At 43.1% G+C, this 18,601-nt stretch overlaps 1 protein-coding gene across 1 annotated transcript; it reads right to left on the bottom strand.

The window, feature by feature from the left end:
- Positions 1 to 8,649: 8,649 nt before the first annotated feature.
- LOC121570253 (neuronal pentraxin receptor-like) lies at positions 8,650 to 18,328 on the bottom strand (the record flags this gene model as incomplete). The annotated part of the gene is made up of 5 exons (XM_041881729.1): positions 8,650 to 9,740; positions 10,051 to 10,230; positions 11,674 to 11,909; positions 12,332 to 12,650; positions 17,606 to 18,328. Coding segments are annotated over 5 exons (1,701 nt in total), but the record flags the coding sequence as incomplete, so codon positions are not given.
- Between the last annotated feature and the right edge of the window lie 273 nt (positions 18,329 to 18,601).

The following is an 18,601-nucleotide window of genomic DNA, read 5'->3' as shown; positions in this document are numbered from 1 at the left end:
ATAGTCAGTTTTACGAGGGCATGTTTGGCAGCATGAGTGAAGGAGGCTTTATTGCGAAATAGGAAGCCGATTCTAGATTTAACTTTGGATTGGAGATTCTTTATGTGAGTCTGGAAGTTGAGTTTACAGTCTAACCAGACACCTAGGTATTTGTAGTTGTCCAAATACTCTAGGTCAGACCCGTCGAGAGTGGTGATTCTAGTCGGGTGGGCGGGTGCCAGCAGCGTTCGATTGAAAAGCATGCATTTAGTTTTACTAGTGTTTAAGAGCAGTTGGAGGCTACTGAAGGATTGTTGTATGGCATTGAAGCTCGTTTGGAGGTTTGTTAACACAGTGTCCAATGAAGGGCCAGATGTATACAAAATGGTGTCGTCTGCGTAGAGGTGGATCTGAGAGTCACCAGCAGCAAGAGCGACATCATTGATATACACGGAGAAAAGTGTCGGCCCAAGAATTGAACCCTGTGGCACCCCCATAGAGACTGCCATAGGTCCAGACAACAGGCCCTCCGATTTGACACACTGAACTCTATCTGAGAAGTGGACAGCTTGATGAAAACCAGTCAATATTCAGGTCCCCAAGAAAGTAGACGTCTCTGTTTACATCACATACAGTTGAAGTCGGAGGTTTACATACACTTAGGTTGGAGTCACTAAAACTCGTTTTTCAACCACTCCACAAATTTCTTGTTATCAAACTATAGTTTTGGCAAGTTGGTTAGGACATATACTTTGTGCATGACACAAGTACTTTTTCCAACAATTGTTTACAGACAGATTATTTCACTTATAATTCACTGTATCACAATTCCAGAGGGTCAGAAGTTTACATACACTAAGTTGACTGTGCCTTTAAACAGCTTGGAAAATTCCAGAAAATGATGTCATGGCTTTAGAAGCTTCTGATAGGCTAATTGACATCATTTGAGTCAATTGGAGGTGTACCTGTGGATGTATTTCAAGGCCTACCTTCAAACTCAGTGCCTCTTTGCTTTACATCATGAGAAAATCAAAAGAAATCAGCCAAGACCTCAGAAAAATAATTGTAGACCTCCACAAGTATGGTTCATCCTTGGGAGCAATTTCCAAACGACTGAAGGTACCATGTTCATCTGTACAAACAATAGCACGGAAGTATAAACACCATGGGACCACGCAGCCGTCATACCGCTCAGGAAGGAGATGCGTTCTGTCTCCTAGAGATGAACGTACTTTGGTGCGAAAAGTGCAAATCAATCCCAGAACAACAGCAAAGGACCTTGTGAAGATGCTGGCGGAAACAGGTACAAAAGTATCTATATCCACAGTAAAACGAGTCCTATATCGACATAACCTGAAAGGCCGCTCAGCAAGGAAGAAGCCACTGCTCCAAAACTGCCATAAAAAAGCCAGACTACGGTTTGCAACTGCACATGGGGACAAAGATCGTACTTTTTGGAGAAATGTCCTCTGGTCTGATGAAACAAAAATAGAACTCTTTGGCTATAATGACCATCGTTATGTTTGGAGGAAAAAGGGGGTTGCTTGCAAGCCGAAGAACACCATCCCAACCGTGAAGCACGGGGGTGGCAGCATCATGCTGTGGGGGGGGACTGCAGGAGGGACTGGTGCACTTCACAAAATAGATGGCATCATGAAGAAGGAAAATTATGTGGATATATTGAAGCAACATCTTAAGACATCAGTCAGGAAGTTAAAGCTTGGTCGCAAATGGTCTTCCAAATGGAAAATGACCCCAAGCATACTTCCAAAGTTGTGGCAAAATGGCTTAAGGACAACAAAGTCAAGGTATTGAAGTGGCCATCACAAAGCCCTGACCTCAATCCTATAAAAAATTTGTGAGCAGAACTGAAAAAGCGTGTGCGAGCAAGGAGGCCTACAAACCTGACTCAGTTACACCAGCTCTGTCAGGAGGAATGGGCCAAAATTCACCCAACTTATTGTGGGATGCTTGTGGAAGGCTACCCAAAACTTTTGACCCAAGTTAAACAATTTAAAGGCAATGCTACCAAATACTAATTGAGTGTATGTAAACTTCTGACCCACTGGGAATGTGATGAAATAAATAAAAGCTGAAATAAATCATTCTCTACTATTATTCTGACATTTCACATTCTTAAAATAAAGTGGGGATCCTAACTGACCTAAGACAGGGAATTTTTAGGTTTAGGTTATATTTGCTATTCTGTGAGGGCCTATGTTCCGAACTCGCTACGGTGCTTTAGGTGCCAAGGATTCGGACATGTTGCAGCAGTGTGTAGATATGAGATCCCACGACATGAGAAATGTGCAGGAGAGCATAGTCAGAGGGAGTGTACAGTTGGGATAGAGAAAGCACTGTGTGTCAACTGTGGGGGTGCCCATGCAGCTGGGGATCCGAAGTGCCCTGTGAGAGAGAGACAGGTTGAGATTGTTAGAGTTTGAGTGGGGCAGAAAGTTTCCTATGCTGAGGCAGTGTAGAGAGTAGAGGATAGCCCAAGGGTGAGTGAGACGACTGGGAGCCCCCCAGTGAGTAGGCCTGAAGAGAGAGAGCCAGAGAGGATGAGTTATAGTAAGGTTGGATTTCTTGCGTTTATAGCCATGGTAATCAACTGCACTGCACTGATGGAGCGGAAATCACAGAAGATATATGTCCTAGTTGCAGCACCAGATAAATATTTGGGTGTGAGAGATTTTAGTGCAGAAGATCTACAGGAAGTTTTGAGAGAAGGGGATCCATCCTCCCAGGTCGACGGCCTGGTGTAAGATCTTTTAGGGCCAAAGTAGTGGGATGGGGTGGTGGGTTTTTGGTATAGTGTATAGGTGCAGGGTTAGAGGGTGGTGCAATTTAAGTTTTCCCATGCCCCTTTTTTTGGGGGGTGACCAAAATGTGCAATCCGCACTCTGACCTGCGAAAGGCACCAATACGCAACACAGTCTAGTCTGCCGGAAAACCACACGAAGAAGAATGGTGGTGCATTTCTTTCTGCCTGCCAGAGCCCCCAAGCAACTAGTCTCAACCAACATTTACAGTGTCACAATGATACTAATTTTTACAGTCTCTGTGTTTGTGAAATAGTCATTGCAAGTATTCTCAGTACAACTTTTGTCTGGTGGCTGTGTACACTTGGAGACAGGTATGCTATTTATTGTTTACACGGTTGTGTATTGGTCCTTGCCTGATATGTATTGCACTTACCAGACAACAGCCATATTCGTAAATGTATACATTGATTCTTTGTAGTAAAAGCTATATATTTTTTATAATCCTGTGTTGTGTTTTTCCATATCCAGTACCCAGCTCATGTTTCTATTGACCCTCCCCTATTCAAGCACCTGTGTCTTGAAGAAAAGGCTTCACACTGATGCTGTGTGTGTATGTGTGTGTGTGTGTGTGTTTGTTTGTGTGTGCGCGTGCGTGTGCATCTGTGTGTGTGTGTGTGTGTGTGTGTGTGCGCATGCGTGCGTGTGTGTGTTTACAATTCAATGTGTTTGGAGCAGTGGTGTTTTAAATTGAGCCTGTGGTGTGTGTCCTGGACAGCACAGGATGTGACTGGCTGCAGTGCGAGAGAGGGTTTGTGTGTCAGTGAGTAACAGGATGGTCACGAAGTAGCCTAACAGTGACAGTCCGTGTCCCACACACTGTTAATCTGCACGGTATGTATAATCTCACTGTTTGTCCAAGTAACCATGAGCTTTATCTCTTTCTCTCTCTCACACATACACACTTAATCCTGCCAATTATTATGCTCACAGGTGTGCAAAAGCACACACATCCATGCACCTCTCTCACCATACAGTAAACGTCTACTTGCTAGATATGCTTAAATCACACATATCTAGCCTGTGCAAGCAAGCATGTGTGAGCTTTACTCCTACAGTAATACCTAGAGCTCTATCCCTATGCAAAACACATAAACACTTCAAGTCCAAATACATGCAATCACATGTAGAACATGCACAGTGAAAATCAATTAATATAATTTCCTATTCATGTGTTATAGCCACCATCAAAGGCTGACATTATAATCAATACTTTTGAAACTGGGTGAGATGTAGTAAAGGTTATTAATTGACACAGAGGGGAAAAGAAAGGAAATACACAGAACTCACAATCGAAATAGACTTTACTTTAGGCAATTTGAGCTTAAGAGGAAAAAGACAGAGATTACAAATTTGCCTAAACATCGACCTACACATGAAGTAAAAACCTGTTAGAAATACAGGTAATACAAAGAGTAATGTTCCAAACATCGGCTATAAGACATTGTTTGGTTAATAGAGAAAATATCTTGCTTATTAATTTTCTAAACTGTACAGCTTGCCACAACATCACAGAGACAATAAGTGCAGACATGAGCCGAACAGACCAGAGGCAGGCAAAACACTGATCACACTGAAGAATGATGTTGGAATCATAACTACAGTAGAGAAAAGAATGGATATTACTTTAATATGGGTAAAGATAACCAGACAGGCACTTGCCACTAAGTCATAACCAGGGAAAGCAACAGTGACGTGCGGTAAGGGTAGGTAGGGTAGGCAGAGTGAAAATTAATTAAAAAAAAAACTAATGAAAAATACATAAATTATTTGATCAATAATCCTTTTGTCATCTTCATTTTTTTTCTGCATGATAAAATCGATTTCTGAACTAGCACTACTACTTCCCATATTTGTGGTGATCTGGTACAAAATGTGCAAAAAGGCCACGGGAAAGGCAGCCTCACCGTGTGCCTTTCTCCCATCCTTCAAACCAAGCTCAATGAAAGGCATTGACTTGACTTGCACATGCGTGTTTCTACCTTATACTGCCAGCTAACGGACACCGAAAGGCAGGCAGAGAGCTTCGCTGCCTTTCATGTTTCAATATGTCCCATTCATTTTCATTGCACTCAAATAATAAATGCGCAATGGTATTGGAGTGAAAAAATTAAGGTGGATATGCAGGAGGATATAGCAGAGCTCGCTCCGGCCTATCGATGTCACACGTGACCTGCAGCCTTTTGGCAGTTATGTTAGTTTTACTGCTAGCTAAAGTAAACTAATCAGGACGGCTAACATATTGCATCTGAAACAGTTTTCAAAGTAGGATTTTCTAGCAAAACAGGGGGTTGAAGAGCAACACCTGAGCTTGGGGACCTACAGCAGAGGAAGGGACAGAAAATAACCCAATCATTTCAATCTGAGTGCTATCAATGGAAAGACTGGCTGCTTCCCCTGCCTGCTGTTTTCCACCAGCGACAGTGTGTGGGCAAGAGTCGGTTACTGCGACTTGAACAACTTGCCTATAACACTCAACAAGCATGAGAAATCTGTCACACATCCAAAGCCAGATAGCTCTTAAGACATTTGGCTGCTTACGGATAGATCTGGCATTGAATGAACAACAGAGATTGAACATCAGCATGCACTCTGCAAAGGTAAAAGACAACAATGAGATTTTGAAAGCCCTAGCTAATTAATGCTACATCATGCTGCCTAGGTAAACAGAAGTTGGCATTTTGCGGCAACAAAGAGTGCCAGCTCATCAAACAAGCCCAGGGGCAACTATGTGGAACTATTACATGCCTTTGCTGAAACAAATGAACAGTTAGCAACCCATCTAGAGTCTGCCACCGTGTTTCCTTTTTGCCCATGGCCTATGATGGAATTTTCAATTAAACTGGCACGATCTTCCGTGTTCTGCAGAACAAAGTGATGGATATGGGTGTCTGCCATACCCAGATCAGCGACACAATGAAAGCACTGGAACGGCAGCGACAAACTGATTAGTTTCTATGAGTGATTCGAGCAGAAATGCAATGATCTGGGCCTGACAGAAAGCGAAACTCAAATTAAACAGCCGATCAGAATAGAGAGGGGGAAATATCAATGTTCAGATGAGAGCCAAGTTTGACCACTTTGGCAAACTTAATTTCCTTGGCTTAGTGGACTGCAAATTTTTTTTCAACAATGTCACAAAAGTTCGACACCAGCAAACATGAGCCTGTCAAAATATGCCAAGTACTTCGATTTTGTTAGACTTAAGGCTGATGTTGTCGGATTGTACAGTTCACAAATGGTACGAGACATATCACCTGGACAGCTTCTCAGCTTTTTGTTCCAGCATGACCTGACGCAGACTGTCTCTGAGGTGACAAAATTACTCAAGAATGTGCCTACCCGGCCTCAGACCTCACCGCACGTCACTGGATGGCAAGGTGTAAAAGATTAAGGGGGCTTTCATACATTTAATTATATATGGATGTGCATTGATACGTAAAATGAATACATGTACACTACTGGTCAAAAGTTTTAGAACACCTACTCATTCAAGGGTTTTTCTTATTTATTTATTTTACTATTTTCTACATTGTAGAAAAGTAGTGAAGACATCAAAACTATGAAATAACACATATGGAATCATGTAGTAACCAGAAAAGTTTTAAACAAATCCAAATATATTTTATATTTGAGATTCTTCAAATAGCCACCCTTTAACTTGATGACAGCTTTGCACACTCTTGGCATTCTCTCAACCAGCTTCATGAGGTAGTCACCTATAATGCATTTCAATTAACAGGTGTGCCTTATTGGAAGTTAATTTGTGGAATTTCTTTCCTTCTAAATGTGTTTGAGCCAATCAGTTGTGTTGTGGTAAGGGGGGTTTACAGGTAGGGGGGGGTATACAGAAGATAGTCCTATTTGGTAAAATACCAAGTCATATTATGGCAAGAACAGCTCAAATAAGCAAAGAGAAACGACAGTCCATCATTACTTTAAGACATGAAGGTCAGTCAATTCGGAACATTTCAAGAACTTTGAACGTTTCTTCAAGTGCAGTCTCAAAAACCATCAAGCGCTATGATGAAACTGGCTCTCATGAGGACCGCCACAGGAATGGAAGACCCAGAGTTACCTCTGCTGCAGAGGATAAGTTCATTAGAGTTACCAGCCTCAGAAATTACAGCCCAAATAAATGCTTCACAGAGTTCAAGTAACAGACACATCTCAACATCAACTGTTCAGACAGGACTGTGTGAATCAGGCCTTCATGGTCGAATTGCTGCAAAGAAACCACTACTAAAGGACAGCAATAATAAGAAGAGACTTGCTTGGGCCAAGAAACACGAGCAATGGAAATTTGACAGGTGGAAATTTGTCCTTTGGTCTGGAGTCCAAATTGGAGATTTTTGGTTCCAACCGCCGTGTCTTTGTGAGACGCGGTGTGGGTGAACGGATGATCTCCGCATGTGTATTTCCCACCGTAAAGCATGGAGGAGGAGGTGTTATGGTGTGGGGGTGCTTTGCTGGTGACACTGTCTGTGATTTATTTAGAATTCAAGGCACACTTAACCAGCATGGCTACCACAGCATTCTGCAGCGATACGCCATCCCATCTGATTTGGGCTTAGTGGGACTATCATTTGTTTTTGAACAGGACAATGACCCAACAAATCTCCAGGCTGTGTAAGTGCTATTTTACCAAGAAGGAGAGTGATGGAGTGCTGCATCAGATGACCTTGCCTCCACAATCCCCCGACCTCAACCAAATTGAGATGGTTTGGGATGAGTCGGACCGCAGAGTGAAGGAAAAGCAGCCAACAAGTGCTCAGCATACGTGGGAACTCCTTCAAGACTGTTGGAAAAGCATTCCAGGTGAAGCTGGTTGAGAGAATGCCAAGAGTGTGCAAAGCTGTCATCAAGGCAAAGGGTTGCTATTTGAAAAATCTCAAATATAAAATATATTTGGATTTGTTTAACACTTTTTTGGTTACTACATGATTCCATATGTGTTATTTCATAGTTTTGATGTCTTCACTATTATTCGACAATGTAGGAAATAGTAAAAATAAAGAAAACCCTTGAAAGAGTAGGTGTTCTAAAGCTTTTGACCGGTAGTGTATGTAGTATAATGACATGCATTTAAACCCATTGTTATTCATATCTCTTTTTACATTGAATATAAAAGCATTATATAACACAGTTTATACATGACAGTACAACTTGGTACCAATACCTATTCTGGTGGTCTAGAAAGTATCAAACCTTGTGCTATACCATATTGTGCAACAAAGCTATTCAATGAGCTTGGGTAATACAAATGACCAAGTCTAAGACATCTTTTCTGGATCAATTCAAGCCTCACATTCACATTACTGGATACAGTTATTGAATTTGAATTAGTGCCAAAGAGATTAGTTCATATCTCTATCTCTGTAGTTCTTATTAGTCATAGGGAATGATTAGACATGCTGTATTACTAAGATACAGACTATATATACAAATGTTAACGAGAAGGAATATGAAAAGAGATACTGTAAGAATGCTGTTTTGAAACAAGTTGATAAAAAAACAAAAAAAACAATGCTATACAGACACGATTGTGTGTTCTTAATGTCTGCATATAAAATGTTGTATAAAATCATAATGTACACGCAAGTTATACCCTTCAGTTTGACACAAGTCAGAGGATAGAGAAAGCTGTAGATACACAATTTTTAGCTCCTATTGAGAAAACATAATGGGCTCCTTGGAACTAGTGCTAGTCCACAGACCAAGTCCAAAGCAGCAGTTCAAATGTAGAAGTACGTATACCTAGCCTACCCCATCTCTGTCCTGTAGCTCTGAATAAACCTAACCAACAATAGATGTAAAACATGGATAAATAAAACATGCAAAACAAAACAACATTTCCCCTTGAGGGATAAATAAAGTCTTTATGAGTAGTTACGAAACCAGTGTTACTCCCACTTCTAGCAATGTGCTTCATTCCCCTATTCCCTTTCACCAGAGCTCCACCCATCAATTCACTTCACAATTCACAATGTACAATATACTGAACCTTGCAGATAGAAATGTGATGAATATAGCTGACATGATTCCTTAATCTACATGTCATTGAGGCATTCCTGCTGTTCTACATAACTAGTTGTTCAGATAGAAATATGTTACCTCCACAATGTTTTGCCCTACTGAACACAGCTCAGGGCTCTCAGTCTCAAAGTAGAAGTGCTGATGAAAGATCAGCTTTGACTGTTAGATCATAATAAATAAGGTTTCATGTATAATATGACATGTACAGTCCTACTTATGGATCTCACAAATATTATAATGATACTTAGGTGACAATACGATATGTATTGCGATTCTCACGATTCTATATGTATTGCGATTCGATACTGCGAATTTATTGCAATTTGATGTTCCAAAGATATTGCTCTCTATATGTCTGCTGCAGAGAGACGAGAGAGCATGAGAAAATGAGTTTGATCAGTCATGGAAATAAAAGCATTGAAAACATGTTGGCTCACTATTTAAAAAGAAGATGGAGAGCAACAAAATACCAGAGTTTTGGCGCAGGCATATCCGACTAGCGCTAGCTAACGCTACCTAGCAACATCAACAAAAAGTATCGATATAATATCATCCAAAATAATATTGCGATATGTAACTGTATTAATTTTTCCCCCATCACTAGTCCTACTCTGAGACACTTTGTGAATAAGGTCACTGGCTCCTATATCTCCCTTCTCCTCACAGTGGGGTGTTGGTGCGTTTGGCAGCGCAGGGCTCCCTGGGCACCTTGGTGGCTCCTCCGAACACCTCCACTTCCTGGTTGGTCCAGGGGGCCACGTTACCCTTTGGCTGGGGGCCGTGCTGGCTGCAGTGGGCCAGTATGGACACCTCGCTGGGGGTAAGGACCCGCTCCCATACGTTCCACTGGGATAGCTCCCCCACCAGAGCCTGGGACGAGTCGAAACGCCCGCCCAGAGTGTCCTACAGGCAGAAGGAGGTGGAGGAGTGAAAGAGGTGAAAAGAGGAAGAGATGTGTCAGAGTTTGTTCTAGTGGTAACTCCGGACTTGGCATTGCCCTGAGAGACCGGGGTTTCATGCTCAAGTCCCCCACTTCAACTCTGCATGTTCCTCTCACTTGGCCCCTCTCTTTTCATCCCTGTGTCTATATCTCAATAAACAATCAAATACGCTGTCCTTTAAAAACAACAACCCCCTATAGGTCCATGCCATTGCTGTCTCTTCAACCCACCACTCCTGACCTCACCAAAATACCAACCCCTCCAGGTCTTACCTGTTCCTGCCCCAGGATGAGGACTCCTCCAGGCCTGATGTGGTGCCAGGCTGCCAGGCCCTGCCCATCTCCTCTCAGCTTGCCCCCCTGGTAGGCTTGCCACGCCCCGCCTCTCTGGCTCCAGCTCACACAGATGTGGTGCCAGCTACCCCGGGACAGGTTCAGAGGTAACTGCGCCACCTAGGGGTGGGAGGACAACAGTGCGGGTGAGTATGAGTGTAAGTGTTATAGTGCAGGTAATGCAGTGATACTGCAGACTATATTAGACTGCAAATGAAGTATTTAAGATGGCAACAACAACAAATCAATGGACAATCAATCATATGACGAAGTGGTTCTCTGTACTGACCCTAAACCATGTGTTGTACAGAATATCCTAGACTAAAACTCAATATTATATTAGATAAAATATTGTGCTATTTAAGTGCTGGTATCTTGCTGTTCAACACACTGTATGGAGACATTAACCTCTACGGAATCGGTGTCCCTCATACGGGACGGTTGAGCTAAGGTGCGCTAATGTGATTAGCATGACTGTTGTAAGTAACAGCAAACTCTCCAGGACATAGACATGTCTTACATGGGCAGAAAGCTTAAATTATTGTTAACCTAACTGCACTGTCCAATTTACAGTAGCTATTACAGTGAAAAAATACCATGCTATTGTTTGAGGAGAGTGCACAACAACAAAAAACTTATCACGTCAACTGGTTTGATACATTCACCTCTGAAGGTAAATAATGTACTTACATTCAGTAATCTTGCTCTGATTTGTCATCCTAAGGGTCCCAGAGATACAATGTAGCATAGTTTTGCTTGATAAAATAAATTGTTATATTCAAATGTGGGAACTGGGTTCTACAGTTTGAACCCCTGCTGTCTCTGGCTCCACACCCACCCCGCCCGGCCATCTAGATGTGTGAAAGTTAGTGTATAAGCTAATGATCCATCATGTATGACATTCCTGGGAGTGTGTAAACTTACATTTTGTATTACCATATCATTTTTGTATGTTCTTTATAGTTATGTACTTGAAAATGTATCAATTGACCAATTCGGCACATTTGGGCAGACTTGATACGAAATAGTCCAAAGTGTTTCCTTTCAAATGGTATATCCTTGCGTCAAGTCCTGAGCTACAGGCAGTTAGATTTGGGTATGTCATTTTAGGCGAAAATTGAAAAAAAGGGTCCGATCCTTAAGTGGTTAATTAAACAAATGGAATATATTAATCCAGCTCTTTTATTACAGTAACATTTTCCGCAGCATTACTTTCTCAAAGGCACGGACTGCACTTCCTCAAGGACACAGCCAGCTAGGTAGCTCTCTATGCCTTCCAGGCATTGTATTACCATAATGACATCATGCTAATCTACACTATCCAGCTCTAGCCTAAACGGTGCTTTGCCTGTGTCCCAAATGGTATCCTATTCCCTATGTAGTGCACTACTTTTGACCAGGGCTTTGGTCAAAAGTAGTGCACTACATAGGGAATGGGGTGTCATTTTGGTCGCAGACATCAATCTACAGTAAACTCCCAGGTACTGTTATAGCTCCAGCTTAAACTGTGCTGTGTCTAACTCAGTGTGCCCTAAAATACTGCTGCTCTGTATCCTCCATTACCTTGTCGTTAATGAGCAGCTCCACAGGGGTGTGCAGGCCCTGCAACAGAACTAGCTCGTTGGGCTGCTCCGCCACAGCGTAGGAGAAAGGGGTGCCGATGCCCTCTTCGGTGGGTCTCAGCCAGAGGCACACGGTGAAGGCACACAGCTCAGGGATGTGGTGCTGCACCACCGCGTACATATAGTTGGTACGCGCTGGGAAGGACAGCTTGTAGCCCTCAGGGTACTCTGAGAGTCCTGGGGTAAGGAGGTATATGTGGAGAAAGAGAGAGGGAGGGAAAGAGTGTTTGAGTAATGAGGTAATTTGGTAGGTGGAATGTTGAACAGACTTGTCTTGTTAGGACTTTGTAGTGTACTTTGGGGGTTTATGCAATGGCTACATTGACTTCCTTCCTGCCCCCAGGATATCTCATCTCTATTCTATGGTATATCCACTTGGATTTTCTTTCTTGTTATGTCCTTTTTTCTTATTCTGTATCATAATATGTTGAAGTCATTTTCATAGATTGATAATAAGTTACTTTTCTGGTACATCAGTTATGGTTTCATGTCCCCGACTCTTAACCCCCCCCACCATATCAATCAATATCATTCAGGTATGAGTATCACTCATGACCATTGATCTTCTCTTACACCTAACCCTCTGCCCCTTCTCTCACCCTCCTCCAGGCCAGCGATGCGGTGGTGTAGGGAGTTTATCCCCTGGTCAATCTCCTTCCTGTGTCTTTGGGATTCCTTTCGCATGGCCTTCCTCTCCTTCTCCAGGAGTTCCAGCTTCTTCTCAAGCTCTCCCTCCAGATCCTCCATCCGTGGCCACTGCTCTGGTCCATCCCCTGTCCCGGCCTGCCCCCCTGGCCCTGCATCACCCCAACCATCAGGGGCCTCAGAGAGCCCACCACCACCACCTGCCCCTCTTGAAGCCACCACAGTTGCTGCATCCGTGTGGTTGTGAGGGAACGCCAGCGGTCCGATATCTGACTTCATGGGAGGGAGTGTGGGAGGGAAGAGCAGACAATGAAATACATCAAAGACAAATGAAGCCAACAGTGTTGTAGTACTCGAGTCCGGTCTCGAGACCACATTTTGTGTGTCTCGGTCTTGTCTTGGTGTCGGATACATTTGTACTTGGTCTTGACTCGGTCTCGGACAGTGAGGACTCTAATTTCTTCCCGGTCTTGACTTGGTCTCGGACAGTGAGGATTCGTAATTTCTTTACGAGACCAGCAGAGTAAAAAATTCATAATTATCAGCTTCCATTCAATAAGCGCATTAAACCACTTAGCCAGGCCAAATATATACCCTCCTATCTTGAAACCTGAATACCTGAACAGTCTTTATATCTATCTATTGACATATTTGCGCAGTGGCGAACCTATTGGACCTAGGCCTTCAGTGTGTGACAGGTTTGTGATTCTGAAAGGACAGCAACGGTAATACCAGCACACTCATGTAGGAGAGTGCACTTTTTGTAAAACACAAATGGCCAGTGGTGTAGTGGAAGCTATATGCAGGTAAACACCGTATACCCACCTGTTTTTCAGTGGGTATTGCGTGTACTCACTTCTTACTCCCCACTGATGCTTATAAAAGTAGTGTAGTGGAGGTATACAACTTATCAATTATGTAGTACAATAGTGAAATCATGCACAAAGTAGCCTACACAATCGCAAAGCACGTGAAATATATTCACATGCGCGCCGCACACATAGCCTAGTTTTAGCAGAATATAATCTGCAGGCAGCAAGAGTGTGCAGCTGTCAACTGGTTTTGGCATGGAGCAGCTCACAAAAGAAAGTAATCGTGGTCCTCTGTAGCTCAGCTGGTAGAGCACGGCGCTTGTAACGCCAAGGTAGTGGGTTCAATCCCCGGGACCACCCATACACAAAAATGTATGCACGCATGACTGTAAGTTGCTTTGGATAAAAGCGTCTGCAAAATGGCATATTATTATTTAATAGGTAGGAAAGAAGTTTCAACTTATGATATCTACCAGTAAATGCTAACTAAGGCAACAATGGGTATGCAAACCAGATATTGAAAAAGTTTAGTCTGAAGTCTTGGTTTGTATGCTATTTGTGATGTGCAATGCAGTCATCATGAGCTGTTTACATCAGGGGCATAGACATGAGTGGGCCTGTGTGGACAGAGGCCCACCCACTGGGGAGCCAGGCCTTGCCAGGCCCACCCAATCAGATTGAGCAAAAACAAAAAAATAAGACATTATTATTACAAAAAACACAGTTCCACTCACCAGATGATGCTAATTTGAAACAACCCTTTCCTGCAGTCAATGACCAATAGCGCCCTCTTTGGCCTCATGGGTGGAATGTTATTAATATTGTTAATCATTTCATAATTAATAAAGATTATTTATTTATTTCACCATGGAAATCCGTTGTTTCTATGTCAATTTTTTTTGTTATATTTCAGTCTTCTGTGATGTACAGTGCATTCGGAAAGTATTCAGACCCTTCCACTTTTTCCAAATTTTTGTACGTTACAGCCTTATTCTAAAATGGATTAAAAAATATATATATCCTCAGCAAGCTACACACAATACCCCAAAATGACAAAGCAAAAACACTTTTTTTGAAATTTATAAAAAAAAAAGAAAAAGAAATATCACATTTACATAAGTATTCTGACTCTTTACTCAGTACTTTGTTGAAGCACCTTTGGCAGCGATTACAGCCTTGAGTCTTCTTGGGTATGACGCTACAAGCTCGGCACACCTGTATTTGGGGAGTTTCTCCCATTCTTCTCTGCAGATCCTCTCAAGCTCTGTCAGCTTGGATGGGGAGCGTCGCTGCACAGCAATTTTCAGGTCTCTCCAGAGATGTTAGATCGGGTTCATGTCCGGGCTCTGGCTGGGCCACTCAAGGACATTCAGAGACTTGTCCCGAAGCCACTCTGCATTGTCTTGGCTGTGTGCTTAGGGTTGTTGTCCTGTTGGAAGGTGAACCTTCACCCCAGTCTGAGGTCCTGAGCGCTCTGGAGCAGGTTTTCATGTACTTTGCTCCATTCATCTTTCCCTCGATCCTGACTAGTCTCCCAGTCCATGCCGCTGAAAAACATGCCCACAGCATGATGCTGCCACCACCATACTTCAGCGTAGGGATGGTATTGGCCAGGTGATGAGCGGTGCCAGTTTTCCTCCAGACGTGACGCTTGGCATTCAGGCCAAAGAGTTCAATATTGGTTTCATCAGACCAGAGAATCTTGTTTCTCATGGTCTGAGAGTCATTTAGGTGCCTTTTTGCAAACTCCAAGCAGGCTGTCATATGCCTTTTACTGAGGAGTGGCTTTTGTTTGGCCACTCTACCATAAAGGCCTGATTGGTGGAGTGCTGCAGAGATGGTTGTCCTTCTGGAAGGTTCTCCCCTCTCCACAGAGGAACTCTGGAGCTCTGCCAGAGTGACCATCGGGTTCTTGGTCAACTCCCTGACCAAGGCCCTTCTCCCCCGATTGCTCAGCTCTAGGAAGAGTCTTGGTGGTTCCAAACTCCTTCCATTTAAGAATAATGGAGGCCACTGTGTTCTTGGGGACCTTCAATGCTGCAGAAATGTTTTGGTACCCTTCCCCAGATCTGTGCCTCGACACAATCCTGTCTCGGAGCTCTACGGACAATTCCTTCGACCTCATGGCTTGGTTTTTGCTCTGACATGCATCGGACCTTATATAGACAGGTGTGTGCCTTTCCAAATCATGTCCAATCAATTGAATTTACCACAGGTGGACTCCAATCAAGTTGTAGAAATATCTCAAGAATGATCAATGGAAACAGGATGCACCTGAGCTCAATTATCGAGTCTCATAGCAAAGGATCTGAATACTTATGTAAATAAGCTATTTCTGTTTTTTACATTTCTAAAAACCTGTTTTCGCTTTGTCATTATGGGGTATTGTGTGTAGATTGATGAGGAAATGTTTTTATTTAATCAATTTTAGAATAAGGCTATAATGTAACAAAATATGGAAAAAGGGAAGGGTTCTGAATACTTTCCGAATGCACTGTATATAAAGTGTAATACTGGGATAAAAAACAAACTCGGACTCGATTTGCTCTGGTCTTGGTCTTAAATCGGTCTCGCTTTAGGTGGTCTCGAGCGCAACACTGGAAGCCAATTAGATTTTTAGAGCTGCACTCACACTTTTTAATGTGCTGTGATTAATGTGGGCCTTCCTGTTAGATAAGCACTCTAATCTCTGGAGTTAAAACAAAATAAATATGCATAATCAATTATGTGCAGCGAAATGCAGAAAAAGTGCCGGGAAAGCAAGTAATTAAAGGTCCTCTCAGTCATTAGTCAGCCAAGGAAAAACAATACAACTGCAGCAAAACAAAGTGCAGTCAAATACACACACAGACAATGCAACATGTTATTTACAGTGAGGCACATGCTGTAAGTTACATATAGAGCAGTGGTTCTCAACATGAGGTACTAGTGCCCTTGGGGGTACCTCGCCTTTCCACATGGGGTACATTTGTTTTAAGACTATAGGCCTAATGATCAGTTGCAACGTGACTGGGGGTTCAGTGACCAAAGACGGTTGGGAACCACTGATACAGAGGTACACCACTGATATAGTATAATAGCACTGTGCTAGGCAGAGGCTGCAAAAAGAATATGATGGCATCTGCTCTAGACAAATATAGGTAACTGATTGGATGAATAATTTATGATATTTTCTCCAGAAGAAATGGGGTTGTACATCATATGTTGCTTGGCAGGCAGCTATAAAGCAGCTTTGTGTTCCGCTCCCCTCCCTCCTCCACCCCTCCTCCTCTCCTCCCCTGGGTTAGTTATGTTGGGAAGCAGAGCTGGCTGGAATAACAAATACTCCTGTGTCTGTAGACTAGGCCTAATCAATTATCCTACAACATTCTTGTTTTTGGTTTTCCATTCATCAAATTGGCTCAATTTAATTTGAGTTGTGAAGCAGGTTGAGAAGATATTGTAATGGTGCAATAGAAACAAATGATTCCAAAATATGTACATATTGCTACAGCCAAGTTGAATATAATGCATCTAATCAATTTTCACGGACAATAAGTCAAAGACGTTGATATACTGCCAAAATAAAGGAAACCCTTGAGTAAATGAGGGATATAAAGTATATTGAATGCAGGTGCTTCCACACAGGTGTGGTTCCTGAGTTAATTAAGCAATTAACATCTCATCATTCTTAAGGTCATGTATAAAAATGCCCAGTTGCCCATTATTTGGGAGTCCTTGCTATCCTGCATCCTTGGGACTTCGATGTTAACCAATTGAAGTTGAAATGTAAAATGGTTTAGGTCAGGGTTAAGTTCAGGGTTAGTTAAGGGTTATGGTTAAAATTAGGGTTATAGTAAGGGTAGGTATTAAGATAGGATTTAGGGTAGGGATGTCCCAAGGATCCCGGATAGTACTAACCATTATTTTAACCATGGCTAGAAAAACAGATCTCAGTGACTTTGAAAGAGGGGTCTCAAAGGAGCATAGGAAGTTTAAAGTGTGTGTGTGTGTGTGTGTCACCAGATCTCAACCCATTGGCTTGTGATGGCCCAACAATTTATGTTGGTGTTTCATTTATTTTGGCAGTTACCTGTAGGTCTATTATGAATGGTCATCTCACCTGATCTAATCCTGTTCCTGATTTCTATTAACTGGAAATGGTCTCAATCAAACAGTAAAACCACGTAGCCACACCGACATACTGCCATCAGAGACGTGAGTAGAAATTCAGATTTAGTGAGTGCTATCGAGGTCTGCCAAGCAGGTCAACTGACTCTGTAATCACCACATCGGCTCGAACCCACAAGAGGGACATAATTAACCTATTCACTGCTTTATTTAAAGATACAAGAACAGTTTGTTTAAAATAAAGATATGTGATAGTGGAATTCAACACCAACAGACATGATACATGTTTCTCCCATTTCCCCTTACCTCCAGTTTCTCTATGCGATCTTTCATCTGAACGATAGCCTGTTCCAGCTCGTCCACAGCTTGAGCAGTGAGCAGCTGTGCAACAGTCGACGACGGAGCAATGTCCCGGACCATGAGCCGGCCCTCATCTACCCTTTTACCTCCCCAGAGCCCCGCGCTACTCTCCGGGCCGCTACGCCTCTCTATTCCGCTCTCACACTCCGAAAGCTTGCCTGACAGATCCCTAATGGTCCGCTGGTCGATGATAATCTGGTCCTTCTGCTGGAGCACTGTCTGTTTGAGTTCCTCTGCCGTGGTACGGAGGTATCCCCAGTCCTCGCCGGCGTACAGCGACGGGTCGTCCGCTTGTTGCGGAAAGTTTTTTGGGTTGCATTCCCCGGCGGGGACTGGGGTGCAGATAAGTCGGCTAACCTGCCTAGTTCCACCAATGCCGTCTGAGCCGCTGGGGACGTGGAAGAAGGTGGGCGCTTCTCCGTCCTGCGTTTCAGAACCATGGAGAGCGCCCAGTGGACCCGCTCGCGCCACGGAGCCCCCGGGGAAAGTCTGCTGCACTCCAGCGTCCGGAGACTGCGACTGGTTGTCTGCCACGGGTTGCTGGGGAGATTCGGCTGCGGAGCCGGAATGGACCACGGCAGTGATGCAGATGACCGCTCCAACGAAGGCCACCATCCCGGCAGCCAAGATGATAACGATGAACTTCAGTTTGGCGGCGTCAGAAATCAATAATTATGAGAAAAGGGACTTGTCTATCTAGTTCAACAACACTGAAAAAGCGCAGTCTGGGTAATTCTTTTTTGGAAGATCAAAGGATCCGTGAACATATCATGAAAGACGCTACACAAGCTATGTTCCACTTCATTCAATCATTAGGCTATAATGAACGCAGATACTTATTCCAACCGTTTCCATCTCATCCCTCTGTCTCTTGCCTTCAGTGTTGTTCGGCTCCTCTATCTCGTTATCACCAGGACAACCAGAGAGAGAGAGAGAGAGAGA

This window comes from Coregonus clupeaformis, chromosome 7 (genome assembly GCF_020615455.1).
Source record: "Coregonus clupeaformis isolate EN_2021a chromosome 7, ASM2061545v1, whole genome shotgun sequence".
NCBI classification, from domain to species: Eukaryota; Metazoa; Chordata; class Actinopteri; order Salmoniformes; family Salmonidae; genus Coregonus; species Coregonus clupeaformis.
The sequence above is the reverse complement of the archived record's forward strand: the minus strand, read 5'-3'. Positions and strand labels throughout refer to the sequence as shown.